The following is a 16,002-nucleotide window of genomic DNA, read 5'->3' as shown; positions in this document are numbered from 1 at the left end:
GTGGAAATATTCCCCGTCTGACAGCTTGTTCCATGTACCCATCACCCACTGTGTGGAAATATTCCCCGTCTGACAGCTTGTTCCATGTACCCATCACCCACTGTGTGGAAATATTCCCCGTCTGACAGCTTGTTCCATGTACCCATCACCCACTGTGTGGAAATATTCCCCGTCTGACAGCTTGTTCCATGTACCCGTCACCCACAGTGTGGAAATATTCCCCGTCTGACAGCTTGTTCCATGTACCCATCACCCACTGTGTGGAAATATTCCCCGTCTGACAGCTTGTTCCATGTACCCATCACCCACTGTGTGGAAATATTCCCCGTCTGGCAGCTTGTTCCATGTACCCATCACCCACAGTGTGGAAATATTCCCCGTCTGACAGCTTGTTCCATGTACCCGTCACCCACTGTGTGGAAATATTCCCCGTCTGACAGCTTGTTCCATGTACCCGTCACCCACAGTGTGGAAATATTCCCCGTCTGGCAGCTTGTTCCATGTACCCATCACCCACTGTGTGGAAATATTCCCCGTCTGGCAGCTTGTTCCATGTACCCATCACCCACTGTGTGGAAATATTCCCCGTCTGACAGCCTGTTCCATGTACCCGTCACCCACTGTGTGGAAATATTCCCCGTCTGGTTCTCTTTACGTTATGGGGTTGCAGAGGGTTTTGAATGTGTATCAGTGCCACCATCCCCCTGTGTGCAGAGCCGACCTACTCAGTGACTCTTCCCCCTTTTTCCTTTCACACGGCTGGTTTGGCCCAAACCACAGTTGTACCTTCTTTTAGCTGTGCTTTCTCAGAAAGGGCACAAGCCTATCAGCAGGTTATGTTTGGGTGCATTGGCCACAAAGCAGGAGTTCCATTTATATCGCCACCGCACAAAGATGAGCGCAGAAGATTTTATTCAGCTTGTGGTAACACAGAGCAGAATAGGCCCCTGTAGCTCCTAGCCCAGGAACTCCTGTTTTAACCCTAGTCTAGACACAGGGCAGTTTCCAACAACCAATTAGCCTACCATCTGGACCATCTTTGGACCGTGGGAAGAACCTGGAGGAAAACAACACAGTCACGGAAAATGTACGAAGTCCTTACAGACAGCAGCGGGAATTGAACCCAGGTCACTCACTGGCACGGTAAACCATTGTGCCAACCACTGGTCACTACCCCATGTTTCACATTCAGTTAGCATCCTCTTCACCTGTCATCATGTGACAGCAATGGAGTTCTGCTTTATTAATACCACATGTGGGTACTGTGGGAAAAACTTGAGTCCTACAAGCCATCATTTCAAGATACAAGTAGATTAAGGTTTATGTTTTTGCTGCCCGCTACACCATTGGAGTGTATGCAGTGGAGATCCTCCATCTCTGTATGGAAGGATTCTTCATTGCTTTTTCTGTAACAATTTTTTTTTGACCGACCCTGAGCTGAACTCCTGAACCTGGAGGACCGGGGGGGTCACTCTTAGTCTGGCCTCTATCTTTTGACCTGTTTGGCATGGGTGACCCCACGAAGAGCCGAAGCACAAGGTCCTGACTGCAGCCTATGTAGTTGGCCGGGTCATTGAGGTATGCAAACCTCCAAACCCTATGTAGTATGAGGGAAAAGCAATAACAATATTGAATGTTGTGGAAAGGCTGCAGAGAAAGTGTGGTTCAGGCGGACAATCAGGTGCAAGGCCATAAAGAGGCAGATTGTGAGGCCAAACTTTTATTAACTACCAACTGGTGTTCAAAGGTCTTATAACAACAGAATAGAAACTGTTCTTGAGAGTGGTGTTTTTCTTTGTTCAAGCTCTGAGATTTTTGAGTCGTAAAGCAAATATAGTTTTAAAAATAAAGAGGCTCTTTGGCCCAGCAAGTCCATGCTGGTTTACTACCCAGCCATTTTCTGTGCTAGCTCACATCCCTCTAAGCCCCACCCTGCCATGTAACGGTGCAAGCGCTTAAATAGTACTCCTGTACCTGCTTCAACAACGTCCTCTGGGAGCTCATCACCCTATGTGTGAAAAATTTACCATTTATTATCTGATTTAAAACCTTCCCCTGCTCACCCTAAATTTGTATCCCTTTGTTTTGGACTTCCTTGCCCTGGGGAAAAGTCCGCTTTATCTCTGCCCCTCATAATTACGCCCACCGCGCTCTCCTACGTTCTGGAATGACCTGGCCAACCTCTCCCAATAACTGAGGCCCTCTCGTCCTGACAGTATCCTGTGTCTGATCACAGGGTTCTAAAAGGTGGTGAGTGAACGTTTTGTTTTCCGCTGCTGCTCTTCCTCTTGAAAAGAAACGTCTGCAGACTAAATTGACAACTATTGTTTGCCGACTTTGGCACAATCCACACCCTGTATGAGCTGTATAATTCATTCGTCCCATTGTTCTGTTTGTGGCCTTGGTGGATCAGGATTCACTAATCATCTGATGTATATTCAGTTTCTGCTTTTATTCTTCTTGACTGTCTTGTTTCCTTCTCATCAAATATTCGTAATGGTTTGTTCCTTTAACTTCCACTTTTTCCCCAAAAGTTGAAATATTTATGTATCTATTGATTTATTTATTGATTGGGATGCAGCTTGAAGTAGGCCCTTTCGGTCCTTCAAGCCACACCAGGCAGCAATTCCTCGATTGGATCCTAACCTAATGGTGGGGCAATTTACAATCGTCAATTAACCTACCATCCAGTGCATCTTTGGATTGTGTGGGGGGGAAAGTACACACAGGGTCATGGGGAAAGCGTACAGGCAGCACAGGGAATTGAACCCCAGACCGCTAGCATTGTAAAGCATTGTGCTAACCACTACGCTACCATGCCACCTCACCTCAGTACCTCAACATGTATTGAGGTAACTCCTTGGTCTTGACTTCCCCCCACCCCCCCCCCCCCCCAATCCTCTTGTACAGCAGGTGAGGCTGTCAAATTCCAGTGGTGAATGGGCATCTACGTGTTTGATAGTGTGGTGGAATTGGGGGCAAGATTTCACATAACCAGGCCCCCATCTTTACCTGATAATTTCAAAGGATATGTTGCCTATATGGAGCCCACATTATAGGCATGGTGGGATCACAAGCCAGGTACGTAATAGTTACTGCGATTTCCCCAGCCATTTTCCTTTGTGCGAGGTATCCTGTAAGTGAATGTTCGACTTTGCGTTAAATGCATTCACATCCTCCGACATTGTCAAAGGTGTAAGTCATAGAACTAGGGCAATTGTGCTGATGGCTATTTGTCATTAGTTTTATTAGGGATAATAATACTTTCCTCTTTTAAATATGGGAGTGCTGGTGGCCAGCTCATTTGAACTGCAATTTCAAACCGCTCAACTCCCCTCTACTGGGTCCAGTGAGACTGAGGCACTGGCTGCCCCACTCCTGTCTTTTGCTGCAATAGCTGTTACCAATTTACCAACTGGGGATGAAGCAGCAGCTTGTAGGTGAAGTGACTCAGAACTAGTGCTTTACAAAATTGCCACAGCCACTATAAAGGCCGCTCAGCCCATTTAATCCATGCTAGCTCCTTGTGGAGCAGTCCAAACCATTCCATATCCCCATTCTAACTTTACTGTAACCCAGCAACTTTGTTTGCTGCTGAACCAACTTCCTGAAAGATACGTTTGAGTCTGCCTGTATCACCTTTGCAAGGCAGTAAGATAAGGATCATAATCTCATAATCACTTTTTCACAAAAGAACTCTCTCTCCTCCTCCCGCCTCCACACACACACACACGCACACGCACACGCACACGCACACGCACACACACACACACACACACACACACAATCTCTTTCTCATCATTTCCAATAGTTTGCCCCTGAAGTATTTGTTACTGAAAGCAGCAGACTCTCTCTGAACTCTTTATTATTTTGCATCTACTCTGTCAAATCTCCACTCAGTTATTTTGTACCGACACAGGCCCTCCTGTCTAACTTTGTAGCTGAAATTTGCATTACTGTAAATAGTCTAGCAAGTCACCTCCTTACCTTTGCATATACAGAACAGTAGCCAGAATTAGCTGCAAAGAAAGGATTTTTAACAGGAATTCAGTGTAACTGTGCAACGTTTTTATGGAACTCTGTTTTCCTGATACTGCACTGAAGCAGTCTTTCTCGGAAACTCTGGGTACTTGCATGGTTGGCCAGCTTTTGCTGTGGAGGACAAATGGAGAGAAGGGAAAACTGCTGCAGTGACCTCAGAGATGCCAAGTGGTCCAGAGGTCATGGGTCAGAGTTGTGTTTTATTATTTTAAGGGATCTGATTTCTGAAGTGGGGGGGGGGGTAATCTGTGAAATTAGCAGAGACTTTGTGTAACAGCGCTTCCCTCAACTTGCTGGGGGAAGACCTGCTCTCTGATAAATGAGTGGCTGGGAGAGCGAGCGCGGAGGCTGCTGGGTCCTCTCATTTAGCTGCAGAGGTTCCGATCAAAGCTTTGCAGTGTTCTTTGTCCTGGCTGCCAAGTCGCTGCTAATCCCCCGGCCCCCTGACTTGCTCTCCGTGTGGGCTGTTTCACCAGGAGCTGCAGCCACGGTGACTGCTGCTGTCAGAGAGAGAGAGAGGTGGGGGTGGTGGTTAGAGGCAGTGACTGACTTGCTGCTTGTTCATCGAGAGTGAATCAGAAAGCTTGAGTGAACGCTGTCATTAGTTCACATCTGTACCGAATGACACACTTGTGGAAAGAGTTCTTTCTTAAATTCGTGTTGACCAGATCTAAATCGCTCTGCTGAAGTAGGCCAGCGGGAACTTTTGAAACGTTGGTGATTTCTGTCACCCTGTGGAAAGTTACTGTTGGATTGTTTCCACACATCCTCTTCCATTACAGATTCCCAGGCACTTCAAGGGCTGTTCCTGGGAGCGGGAGCCGAGCATGCTCGCCTTTTACATTGGGAATTTCCTTGCTTTCCTGCATTGGGTGGGCGTGGTGGCTGTCTGTGCTTTCAGCTGTGTGGGCCGTAGCTGAGCATTCTTGGCCCTGTCCCTCCACGGTTCTAGTTCCTGCACCCATCCTGTTTAACTGAGCTGCGGTTCACCGTGTCCTGTGTGGCTTTTTGTCAAGGTGTTCATCCCAGGTCAGGTTTGTAGCTTAAGCAGGCCCTAGTGTGCCGGTATGAGTGAATAAGGCGTGACTGTGCTTCGAATCGAGGAGAGTAGGAACTCAGGCTGTTATCTCTGCTCACTAACGCCGCTGGTTTCTGCTTCAACAGGTGTTGTGAGTGCAACATTTCTCTCAGCCATTGGTATCACGAGAAGGAGGGCCGACTCTACTGCAAGAGGGATTACTGGGCTCGATTCGGAGAGCTGTGCCATGGCTGTTGTGAGCGGATCACCAAGGGGCTGATTATGGTAAGGGCCGGGAATGGTCAGGTGTGGAGGGAAACGACATGGAAACGAGTCTACACTGGCCACCTGCTTAAACCAATCCAATGTCAACCCCATTTTAAATTATCCCCACATTCTGTCCGGTTGCCCCATGGTTCCACACTTGCCAACATACTAGTGGTGATTTAGAAGCCAATTAGCCTCACCCGGAGATCCGGGAGACTGTAGACGTTGGAATTGCCTTGGTAATGGGGCCCTACCTTAAAAAGTCAACTGTTCATTTCCTTCGCGTGACATGCAAACAATTCTGGAGGAACTCAGCAGTCAGGCAGCATCCATGGAGGGACCTTCATCAGGACTGGAAAGGAAGCATCCAGAAGCCAAAATAAAGGAGGTAGGGGGAGGGGAAGGGGGTACAAGCTGGCAGGTGATGGGTGACACCAGATGGGAGGGGTGGGAAGTAGGGGGGATCGGGGGGATGATGTAGGAAGCAGGGATGTGATAGGTGGAAGAGCTAAAGGGCTAAAGAAGGAATCCTATTCTTCTTCGGGCCCCTTCCTTTCAATTCCTGATAAAGCATTTCGGCCTGAGGTGCTGCTTTTTCTCTCTCCGTAGATGCTGCCTGGCCAACAGTTCCAGCAGTACTTTGTGTGGGTATAATCTGCACAGATTATACCAGAGGAGAGGATTGAACCGGGTCTCTGGCACTGCCATTGCGCCTGTGTGCTGCCCTTTGTTACATGCCTTCACTGAAACAGGAATGTCACTGCCAGGCCTTCAAACAGCACTGATCAGACTGTCTCTGGACCATATTGCGTGAATTATTACATAATGTCTACCTCAGCAAGGACAGATGTTTATGCAACTTGTGGAATTTACTTTGTTCGAGGACTCCAATGGAAACATTAGGTTAGGAGAAAATTTGCTTTGTTACTGTCAACCCCAAGTGCAGACAGTGTCCTGAGTGGTGACTGGGCAAAAAACTTTTCACCAGCAATTCCCAGGGATCAGCATCCCTTCCTGACAGCCCCCAACCACTGTACCCATCTGCTGTGGCTCCAGAAATTCTCCTCACATAGTGAGGAAAATTTACAGTCTTGAATCTTGCTCTGAGTGGCTGGGTGAAGATCCTGGAAGTGACGTTAATAGATCAGCGAAATAATTCTGCTCCTTTTATCCAACTATTGAAAGCAATGCAATGATGGATAACAAAATTGTTCAGAGCTGTTACAAATCAAATTATTGGAATTTTTAAAATTATTCATTTATGGGATGTGGGTGTCGCCAGCTAGGCCAGTGTTTACTGCCCCTCCCTAGTTGCCCTTGAAGGTGGTGATGAGGAGCCAGGAATTGCTTACAGGTAGTGGAGGGGCTGGGAGAGAGGGGATACAGCATGTATTAAGTAACTGGCGATGCCAAGACTGACAGAAGTGTGTGGATGGTTTAGTGTGGAGATAGAAATGGTAGTTAGCCTTGAATTGACAAGTCAGATGGCCAAGCCTTTCCCAGTTCCTGTACCTTCCTGCATTTCTCTGTAACCGAAGCAACACCAGAGCCACTAGAACACCCCAACTTCTGCAGAGTCTATAACTGTACAAGTAGAGCCAATGCTTCAGCCACGGCAGTCGGGTATTCCAGACTTGCCACCCTGAACGTTAGCAGCTACATGTATTAATCAAGGGTGTGACACTTCCATGTTTAACCTGCAGGTTGCTGGGGAACACAAGTATCACCCTGAATGCTTCACGTGCCTGAAGTGTGGTGCGTTCATCGGAGATGGTGATACCTACGCTTTGGTAGAGCGCTCGAAGCTCTACTGGTAAGTACTGTATGTGGACGTGTGATACCCGCCGGTCTGTCTGTCCCGTTTAGTTTGCTTTGGCACCATATTTCGTGACTAAGCTGACATTATTGCCCTCAATCTGATTTCTTTTAAGGACGGCACGGCAGTGTAGTGATTAGTACAACGCTTTACAGTACCAGCAACCCAGGTTCGATTCCTGCAGCTGCCTGTAAGGATTTTGTGGGTTCTCCCTGTGATTCCATGGCGTTTCCTCTTTCAGCTCAAGGACAAGGCAGTCGATAGGCTAATTGTTCACTGTAAATTGTCCCGTGATTAGGCTGGTATTAAATTGGGGGATTTCTGGGTAGGGCGATGGAAGGGTCTACTCTGCCCTGAATCTCAATAAACTAAAACAATTCTGTTTACTTATTCTCTGTTAGTTACGTCACTACCTAGTAGGACACCAAGAGAAATGGAATGAACCAGCTGGGATTTTAATACTCAGAGGAAGGGAACTGTCTGTCCCACATAGACAGCCTCACACTGCCAGTACTCAGTATAGAATATTTGCAGGAGTTTTAAGCACTTCCTTATGTCGTGAAACCTGATTCCATGTTGCTCCACTGTGGATTGAGTTGGCATTGCTCATGTTCCATGAGAGGAACTTGTTCCTGGCCTTCTGAGCATGAAAGTTTTAAAGATACTTCATTTATTCTGTGGGACTTGAATAGTGCATTTGAGAGATCAGTTAACAAACATTTGGATCTGTGACAGATTTTCTGGTTGCAGCTTTTTCCCCACATCCCTTAATACTAATTGTAGTCCTTTTTGGCGTCATAGAAAAAAGGGTCATTGTACAACGCAAGGGGTAATTATTTTACTTTGTCTTTCAGCCACCTTGAGTGGGATTGAAAGTCTCGGCACAAACTACAGATTGGCCATAGGATGGTTTAGTGGGGTAGTTTGGAGGGACATCAGTTGACATTATAAACTTGCCATCTTGTAGCTTTTAGTCTGCTGACTATCCAGATTGCTTTGTGTGTGTTTTTTTTATTCCTCGTCTCTCATCTCTGTTACAGTGGTTGCTGCTACTATCATACAATAGTCACACCCGTCATCGATCAGATCCTTCCAGATTCACCCTGCGCTCGTATTCCACACACCGTTACCTTGGTCTCGATCCCAGCCTCGACGGAGGGAAAGCGAGGCTTCTCTGTGTCCATCGACCAGCCCTGCAGTCCCAGGAGCTGCTCCTCGGACCATGGACACACCGTACGGGTCAAAGAGTAAGTGAGAAGGCAAGGGGTGGGTCTCTGCTGCGGCATGCTGGAACTCAGATAATTTGCATCTAAATGTCCTGTGAAGGTTCAGTTAGTGTTGGTTAATGTGATTCCCAAGCAATCATTTTGTTTCTGGGTGAAGCTGAGAGAAACTTTAGCGCTGGTCTGTAGCGAGAATTCCAACAGTAACGATGCTTTGATTGGGTTCCAGTTCATAGGTAAAGACGAGAACAGAATACTGAATTCCTGGGTGAGGTGGCAGGTGGATTGTGTGATTTTTTTATTTTAATGAAGGACCTAGTTTAAATGATGGATAACCTGGTCTTTGGGATTGGATTCAAGTTGCTGAACTACCCAATTTCCATTGCAAATACTCCTGGGAAGTCAGAGGTCTGGATCACATCTGGCAAACATTAAAATGCTAGCGTAGCGTTTCCCCTGAAAGCCATAACTCAGGGCTCCATGTGGGACAATGTCTGACTACATCTTGAGATCATTTGGCTGTTAATTATTTAAATTGACAGCCGTGTTTCTCCTCTTGTTACATCAACACTCTCCGAACTCCATATTGGGGGAGAGAAGAGGAAGAAAAAAACAGGAAAGAATGCTATTTGCTTTTTATGATTTTGTATTTTTTTTCCCCAAATTCATTCTAAGTTGAAATTTGATTCACAGAATGACAATGGTGGGAACATTTTCAATTGTAAATGGCTTTCAGCAGCCATTGATGTATTTGTACAAGACCTTTGCTACTAAAATATAGGGGGAATGATAACACTACAGCAGTAATTTAATGACCGTTTATTGTTTTAGTGATGACAGTAGGTTAATATTCCTGAGCACACCAGGGGTAATGATTGAATAGGTTATTGTGGCTGTTTTACGCTGGCCTAAGTGGAGATGTGGATTCTGCTTTGCTGTGTACATGTCGTGTCTGGCACATGGGAGCACTGCTGTTCGCATATATCTGGTGCCCGTGGCCTGAGAGGTGGAAGTATGATTACGCAGTTGCTACAGCACAACGCCAAGCTTTCGGGCTAGAGTATTCCTGTGAACTGGAGTTGACAGTGCCCGTTTAAGCAAACTTTACGCAGGGTAGTGTTGAGCATTAGCGCTGTTGGAGTATTCCATCACATTCCTGACCATTCCCTTGTAGAGAGCCTTGGGAGAGTTGGACAGGCTACCTGCTACACCCCACACGCAAACTTGGACAGAGCTGAATAACTAGGTGATCCATAGTGTGTGATATCTGGCCTGTTACAACAGTGCCAAAGCTTTGTCTCAGTAAATAGGGAATGAGAGATTCTGTTCCGTCGCACATCAACGCCCTTTTTGCACCCCTTCTCTTCAAACTTACAACTGAGGCGAGTGATCCTGGCCACACAGGTCAAATGCAGCAAGTGACAGTCGTAAGTTTCTGGAGAGAAAGGGGACTGACTATGCACTGAAGTAAGAGGCAGGGGACCTGAAGTGGGGGGATTGGCAGACTGAATGTCCAGAATTGGGGGGTGGAAGTGGGGGCTATTATCTTGAAGGGAAATGAAGGCTGTTGTGCTCAAGTGAATTAACTATAGTCAAATACTTGTATGCATCACCTGTGCTGGTTCCCTTCCTCAACGACTTGGAAAGCCTGAACGCCAGAACCTGTAGGATGTTTTTAATGGGGAATTGGTACAGTCACCTGGGGCTCCTGATGACTGATAACACTTCTCTGCTCATTAAATTTATTTTATGAGGTGTTAACAAGTCTGAGTTAGTATTTCCAGTATAGTGCAGTGCCTGGTAATAGCTCACGTCTGAGGTACTGCTTGTTGAACCATGCTTAGATGTCAAAGTTGATGTTTGTTGAAATGTACTTTTGAAGAATTGGGAGATGAGTGAGGAGATTCTACTAATTTTTTTTTACCCACAAAACTAGATACCGTTTATGGACCTTCATGTAAATGATTATTAAGACTTTTGATCAGACCTTTACCTTGCAGCATGGTTCTATAATATACTGTGTATAATGGTTAATCCAGAATCCTTCTGGTGTTGCAGAGTTGATACGGACTGTATCAGTCCAGATGTGAAAAACTCCATTCATGTTGGTGATAGGATTTTGGAAATCAATGGAACACCAATCAGGAATGTGCCTCTAGATGAGGTAAGCTGCAGCAGCTCCTTTGCTTACCGAAGTCCTGATGTACACTTTATATCCGAGAGCATGCATTTAAAATGAACATATTAAGTGGCGTCTTTGATTGATGTCATTGCTTAATGTAGAAGGGTGGGAAGTCAGGGAAGGGAGACTTAGAAAGGCTGGCAACATCTGGTGGGTGAGCTGGGGCCGTGGATGGAGTTTTCATTTCCTTGCGGCACAGGAGCTAGTCGAGTGGCTCTCTGAGCAGTCACAGGATCCCATTCTCCCATGTGTGTCCTCTTAAACTCTTGCATGACCATTATCTTGCCGCTGAATCTCCCACTGAGCCTTCAAAAGGGTTCATTTATGTCCGGTCATCCTAACAACTAGCTTTCTTTGTTGTTGGTGCGTGAGGGAGCTGGAGCACCCGCTATGAAGCTCCCGTAGAAACACAAGGTGAGGATGGAATCCCCGGCTGCTGCAGCTCTGATGGCTGCACTGACTGATGCCCACTTTTTTGTCCTGGGGTGACTGGAGTGGAAAGAGTAAAGCAGATTCGTGCAGGTGGTGAAAAGCTAACTCACACATGCTTTGAAGACTCCAGCTGTCCCTGTTGGGAGAAGGGAGCGGCTTATTCCAGCTCTATTGAGACAAGCATGATAGAATTGGGACTGAAGCTTCTTTCATCATCTATATATGACACGAAGTAGTGAAAGGTGTCAATCGTACTATGAAGGGATGCCAAGGGTATGTGTTCAGAGAACAGGAGATGACACTGGGTAGGTAACATGCAGGTGAGGAGAGGCATAAAGTACTGTATTATATATTAGAAGCGGTAGAAATGATATGTGTGTTGGGAACAATAGAAAGTACCAACTGTGGTGTTGCAGAATAGGGGTGATGAACCATTATTGGTAAAGCTGTGTAAACTGAGAGGGGAATTGGGAAAAGGGCATTGTGGTTGGTGGTATGGGATAAACCATTAATATCTGGACAGGAACAGTGACTGAGTGAATGCAATGGAGTGTGGTGGGGAAGGAAAATATACTGTAAACGCTTAGCAGATCAGAGAGCATCAGACAGAAAGAGACGATCTCAGGTCTAAATCCTCCATTAAAACTGCCCCAGTCTGACAAGGTACCTTCGATTTGAAACGTTTAGCTGTTTCTCTCTCCACAGACATGGCCTGACCTGTGGAGTGTTTCTAACTTTTTCTGTTTTCAGATTTCCAGCACCCCGCCATTTGTTTTTCCAGAGGAAGGTGCAGTCAGAATGTATGCGTTGTAGGGAGTGTAGCTGGCATGTATTTATAGCAGTCTGTCTACGTCACAGCCAGCCACATGAAATGCTTGGACCTTGAGGCTGGTAGTGTTATGACGATGTGACTCTTGACTTCCTCAGATTGATCTTCTGATCCAGGAGACCAGTCGCTTGCTTAAGTTAACCATAGAACATGACCCACACGATCCGATGCTGGAGAATCAAGTGGACACGATCAGTCCAGTGTCTGACGTCTACAGTCCACAGAGATCGGGTGCGCCAAATGGAGAAGATAGCACAGTCAAGAAACGTCCCATCGTGTAAGGATACTTAGATTGGAGAATAATGTATACCGACAAAATAACAGATCAAGTACAAATCAAAAATTTTAAATGTAGTCAACCAAGGAATTCAAATACGTAGTGCATGGTATTTAAGCACGTGTGATTGATTTGTGTGTGAAATTGATTGTGGCTGTAGAACAGCGAATCATGTGATCTGTGCACTAGATATGCCCGAGTGAGCAATATGTTGAACATTTGTGACATTCCAACCCATGTCCAACAGCACATTGCTGGTTTCTCTGTAGTTGGCGCGTGGTGAAGATCAAGTAGAGGAGTGCAAGTCTTTAACAGCAGGGATCTGCCTCGTACCTCTGATGTTTAAAGGAATTGGCAGTTTCTACAGTTGTGCGGAAGTCTGTGTGTTCATTACAGGGGGCAGATGCCAGCAGCTGGAAGTTTAGCTTTGCCACTGAGTTTTATTGCAGTTCATATTGGGAGCTTTTGTAGTGGTCCTGCTGGGCTTCTGAAGTTAGGGAAGAGGAGCCAAAGGGCAGGTTGATTTGCTGGAGGAATCTGAAGTAGGGGAAGTGGAAGTTTCTGATTTTAAGAATCTTGATTCTCAGGAGTCTTGCTGGTGCCACCAATCCTGCCTCCAGCTGCTTAATGAATGTATCTGGGGGCTAAGGTTTTCTAAGCAGATGTGACCGATATCTTCTGTGCTCAGTGCTCCAGTCATCCATCTGTGGCACAGCTGCCCTGCCCCTGGAAACGTTACAACGTTAAACCTCAGTTCAGACTGTCTGCCCGACACTATTCTGCACAGCTTGCTGCGTGTCCTTGCTTCAGGATATCACAGTGCTCACTAATCAGAGTGAGGAACCTGTTCACCGTTGGAGCTGAGAGGGTCGGTCACATGGATTTCACAGGATTATGTGCTATGTGCTTCCTGCGTGGTCTTGGTGATTGAGACTGGGGTGTATTTGGAACTAGAGTATTCTCAGCACTGAACATAGAGAGTGACTGTCAGCAGAAGACCCTTGCAGTCAGCGCTGTGTATCTGGGCTACAAAGTCAGCAATGGCCCCTGTATTTCAGGCTCTGTGCCTGTGACAGGCTGTCGGGGTACAAGTGAATCCTGATCCCTGACTCGATCTGCGTATCCAGTTGTGGTGCGGAGTGCAACTGCAGCTCCAGCTTCAGTCCCTGGGAGTCTGGAAAGTTCCTAAGACCTTGGTGATTCTTCTAACTACACCACAAGGTTTCCTTCAGCACTCTACAGTGAGTCATGTTCTAGTTTGTTTATTTTCGTTGTGTCTGTTTGAATATATATTCTCTCTCACTCTCTGCCTCTCCGTTTCTCTCTCTCTCTCTCTCTCTCTCTCTCTCTCTGTCACTCTGTCTCTGCCTCACTCTCCCCCCCTGCCTCACTCTCCCCCCTGCCTCACTCTCCCCCCTGCCTCACTCTCCCCCCCTGCCTCACTCTCCCCCCCTGCCTCACTCTCCCCCCCTGCCTCACTCTCCCCCCCTGCCTCACTCTCCCCCCCTGCCTCACTCTCCCCCCCTGCCTCACTCTCCCCCCCTGCCTCACTCTCCCCCCCTGCCTCACTCTCCCCCCCTGCCTCACTCTCCCCCCCTGCCTCACTCTCCCCCCCTGCCTCACTCTCCCCCCCTGCCTCACTCTCCCCCCCTGCCTCACTCTCCCCCCCTGCCTCACTCTCCCCCCCTGCCTCACTCTCCCCCCCTGCCTCACTCTCCCCCCCTGCCTCACTCTCCCCCCCTGCCTCACTCTCCCCCCCTGCCTCACTCTCCCCCCCTGCCTCACTCTCCCCCCCTGCCTCACTCTCCCCCCCTGCCTCACTCTCCCCCCCTGCCTCACTCTCCCCCCCTGCCTCACTCTCCCCCCCTGCCTCACTCTCCCCCCCTGCCTCACTCTCCCCCCCTGCCTCACTCTCCCCCCCTGCCTCACTCTCCCCCCCTGCCTCACTCTCCCCCCCTGCCTCACTCTCCCCCCCTGCCTCACTCTCCCCCCCTGCCTCACTCTCCCCCCCTGCCTCACTCTCCCCCCCTGCCTCACTCTCCCCCCCTGCCTCACTCTCCCCCCCTGCCTCACTCTCCCCCCCTGCCTCACTCTCCCCCCCTGCCTCACTCTCCCCCCCTGCCTCACTCTCCCCCCCTGCCTCACTCTCCCCCCCTGCCTCACTCTCCCCCCCTGCCTCACTCTCCCCCCCTGCCTCACTCTCCCCCCCTGCCTCACTCTCCCCCCCTGCCTCACTCTCCCCCCCTGCCTCACTCTCCCCCCCTGCCTCACTCTCCCCCCCTGCCTCACTCTCCCCCCCTGCCTCACTCTCCCCCCCTGCCTCACTCTCCCCCCCTGCCTCACTCTCCCCCCCTGCCTCACTCTCCCCCCCTGCCTCACTCTCCCCCCCTGCCTCACTCTCCCCCCCTGCCTCACTCTCCCCCCCTGCCTCACTCTCCCCCCCTGCCTCACTCTCCCCCCCTGCCTCACTCTCCCCCCCTGCCTCACTCTCCCCCCCTGCCTCACTCTCCCCCCCTGCCTCACTCTCCCCCCCTGCCTCACTCTCCCCCCCTGCCTCACTCTCCCCCCCTGCCTCACTCTCCCCCCCTGCCTCACTCTCCCCCCCTGCCTCACTCTCCCCCCCTGCCTCACTCTCCCCCCCTGCCTCACTCTCCCCCCCTGCCTCACTCTCCCCCCCTGCCTCACTCTCCCCCCCCTGCCTCACTCTCCCCCCCTGCCTCACTCTCCCCCCCTGCCTCACTCTCCCCCCCTGCCTCACTCTCCCCCCCTGCCTCACTCTCCCCCCCTGCCTCACTCTCCCCCCCTGCCTCACTCTCCCCCCCTGCCTCACTCTCCCCCCCTGCCTCACTCTCCCCCCCTGCCTCACTCTCCCCCCCTGCCTCACTCTCCCCCCCTGCCTCACTCTCCCCCCCTGCCTCACTCTCCCCCCCTGCCTCACTCTCCCCCCCTGCCTCACTCTCCCCCCCTGCCTCACTCTCCCCCCCTGCCTCACTCTCCCCCCCTGCCTCACTCTCCCCCCCTGCCTCACTCTCCCCCCCTGCCTCACTCTCCCCCCCTGCCTCACTCTCCCCCCCTGCCTCACTCTCCCCCCCTGCCTCACTCTCCCCCCCTGCCTCACTCTCCCCCCCTGCCTCACTCTCCCCCCCTGCCTCACTCTCCCCCCCTGCCTCACTCTCCCCCCCTGCCTCACTCTCCCCCCCTGCCTCACTCTCCCCCCCTGCCTCACTCTCCCCCCCTGCCTCACTCTCCCCCCCTGCCTCACTCTCCCCCCCTGCCTCACTCTCCCCCCCTGCCTCACTCTCCCCCCCTGCCTCACTCTCCCCCCCTGCCTCACTCTCCCCCCCTGCCTCACTCTCCCCCCCTGCCTCACTCTCCCCCCCTGCCTCACTCTCCCCCCCTGCCTCACTCTCCCCCCCTGCCTCACTCTCCCCCCCTGCCTCACTCTCCCCCCCTGCCTCACTCTCCCCCCCTGCCTCACTCTCCCCCCCTGCCTCACTCTCCCCCCCTGCCTCACTCTCCCCCCCTGCCTCACTCTCCCCCCCTGCCTCACTCTCCCCCCCTGCCTCACTCTCCCCCCCTGCCTCACTCTCCCCCCCTGCCTCACTCTCCCCCCCTGCCTCACTCTCCCCCCCTGCCTCACTCTCCCCCCCTGCCTCACTCTCCCCCCCTGCCTCACTCTCCCCCCCTGCCTCACTCTCCCCCCCGCCTCACTCTCCCCCCCTGCCTCACTCTCCCCCCCTGCCTCACTCTCCCCCCCTGCCTCACTCTCCCCCCCTGCCTCACTCTCCCCCCCTGCCTCACTCTCCCCCCCTGCCTCACTCTCCCCCCCTGCCTCACTCTCCCCCCCTGCCTCACTCTCCCCCCCTGCCTCACTCTCCCCCCCTGCCTCACTCTCCCCCCCTGCCTCACTCTCCCCC

At 50.5% G+C, this 16,002-nt stretch overlaps 1 protein-coding gene across 5 annotated transcripts in view; it reads left to right on the top strand.

Moving 5' to 3' along the window:
* The window catches only part of limk1a (LIM domain kinase 1a), a 64,432-nt gene that overhangs the window by 25,808 nt on the left and 22,622 nt on the right, over positions 1-16,002 (top strand). For 3 of the 5 annotated variants that reach the window (XM_059973109.1, XM_059973112.1, XM_059973110.1), the window contains 5 exons: positions 5,206-5,344; positions 7,030-7,139; positions 8,183-8,389; positions 10,424-10,529; positions 11,907-12,085. In XM_059973109.1, coding sequence (XP_059829092.1) covers positions 5,206-5,344; positions 7,030-7,139; positions 8,183-8,389; positions 10,424-10,529; positions 11,907-12,085 — 741 coding nt within the window. Of the gene's footprint in view, positions 1-4,324; positions 4,561-5,205; positions 5,345-7,029; positions 7,140-8,182; positions 8,390-10,423; positions 10,530-11,906; positions 12,086-16,002 lie in introns of those variants that run through there. The other 2 variants (XM_059973108.1, XM_059973111.1) reach the window with 2 other exon arrangements.

The sequence above is a fragment of the Hypanus sabinus genome, chromosome 6 (assembly GCF_030144855.1).
Source record: "Hypanus sabinus isolate sHypSab1 chromosome 6, sHypSab1.hap1, whole genome shotgun sequence".
In the NCBI taxonomy this organism is placed as follows: Eukaryota; Metazoa; Chordata; class Chondrichthyes; order Myliobatiformes; family Dasyatidae; genus Hypanus; species Hypanus sabinus.
The sequence above is the reverse complement of the archived record's forward strand: the minus strand, read 5'-3'. Positions and strand labels throughout refer to the sequence as shown.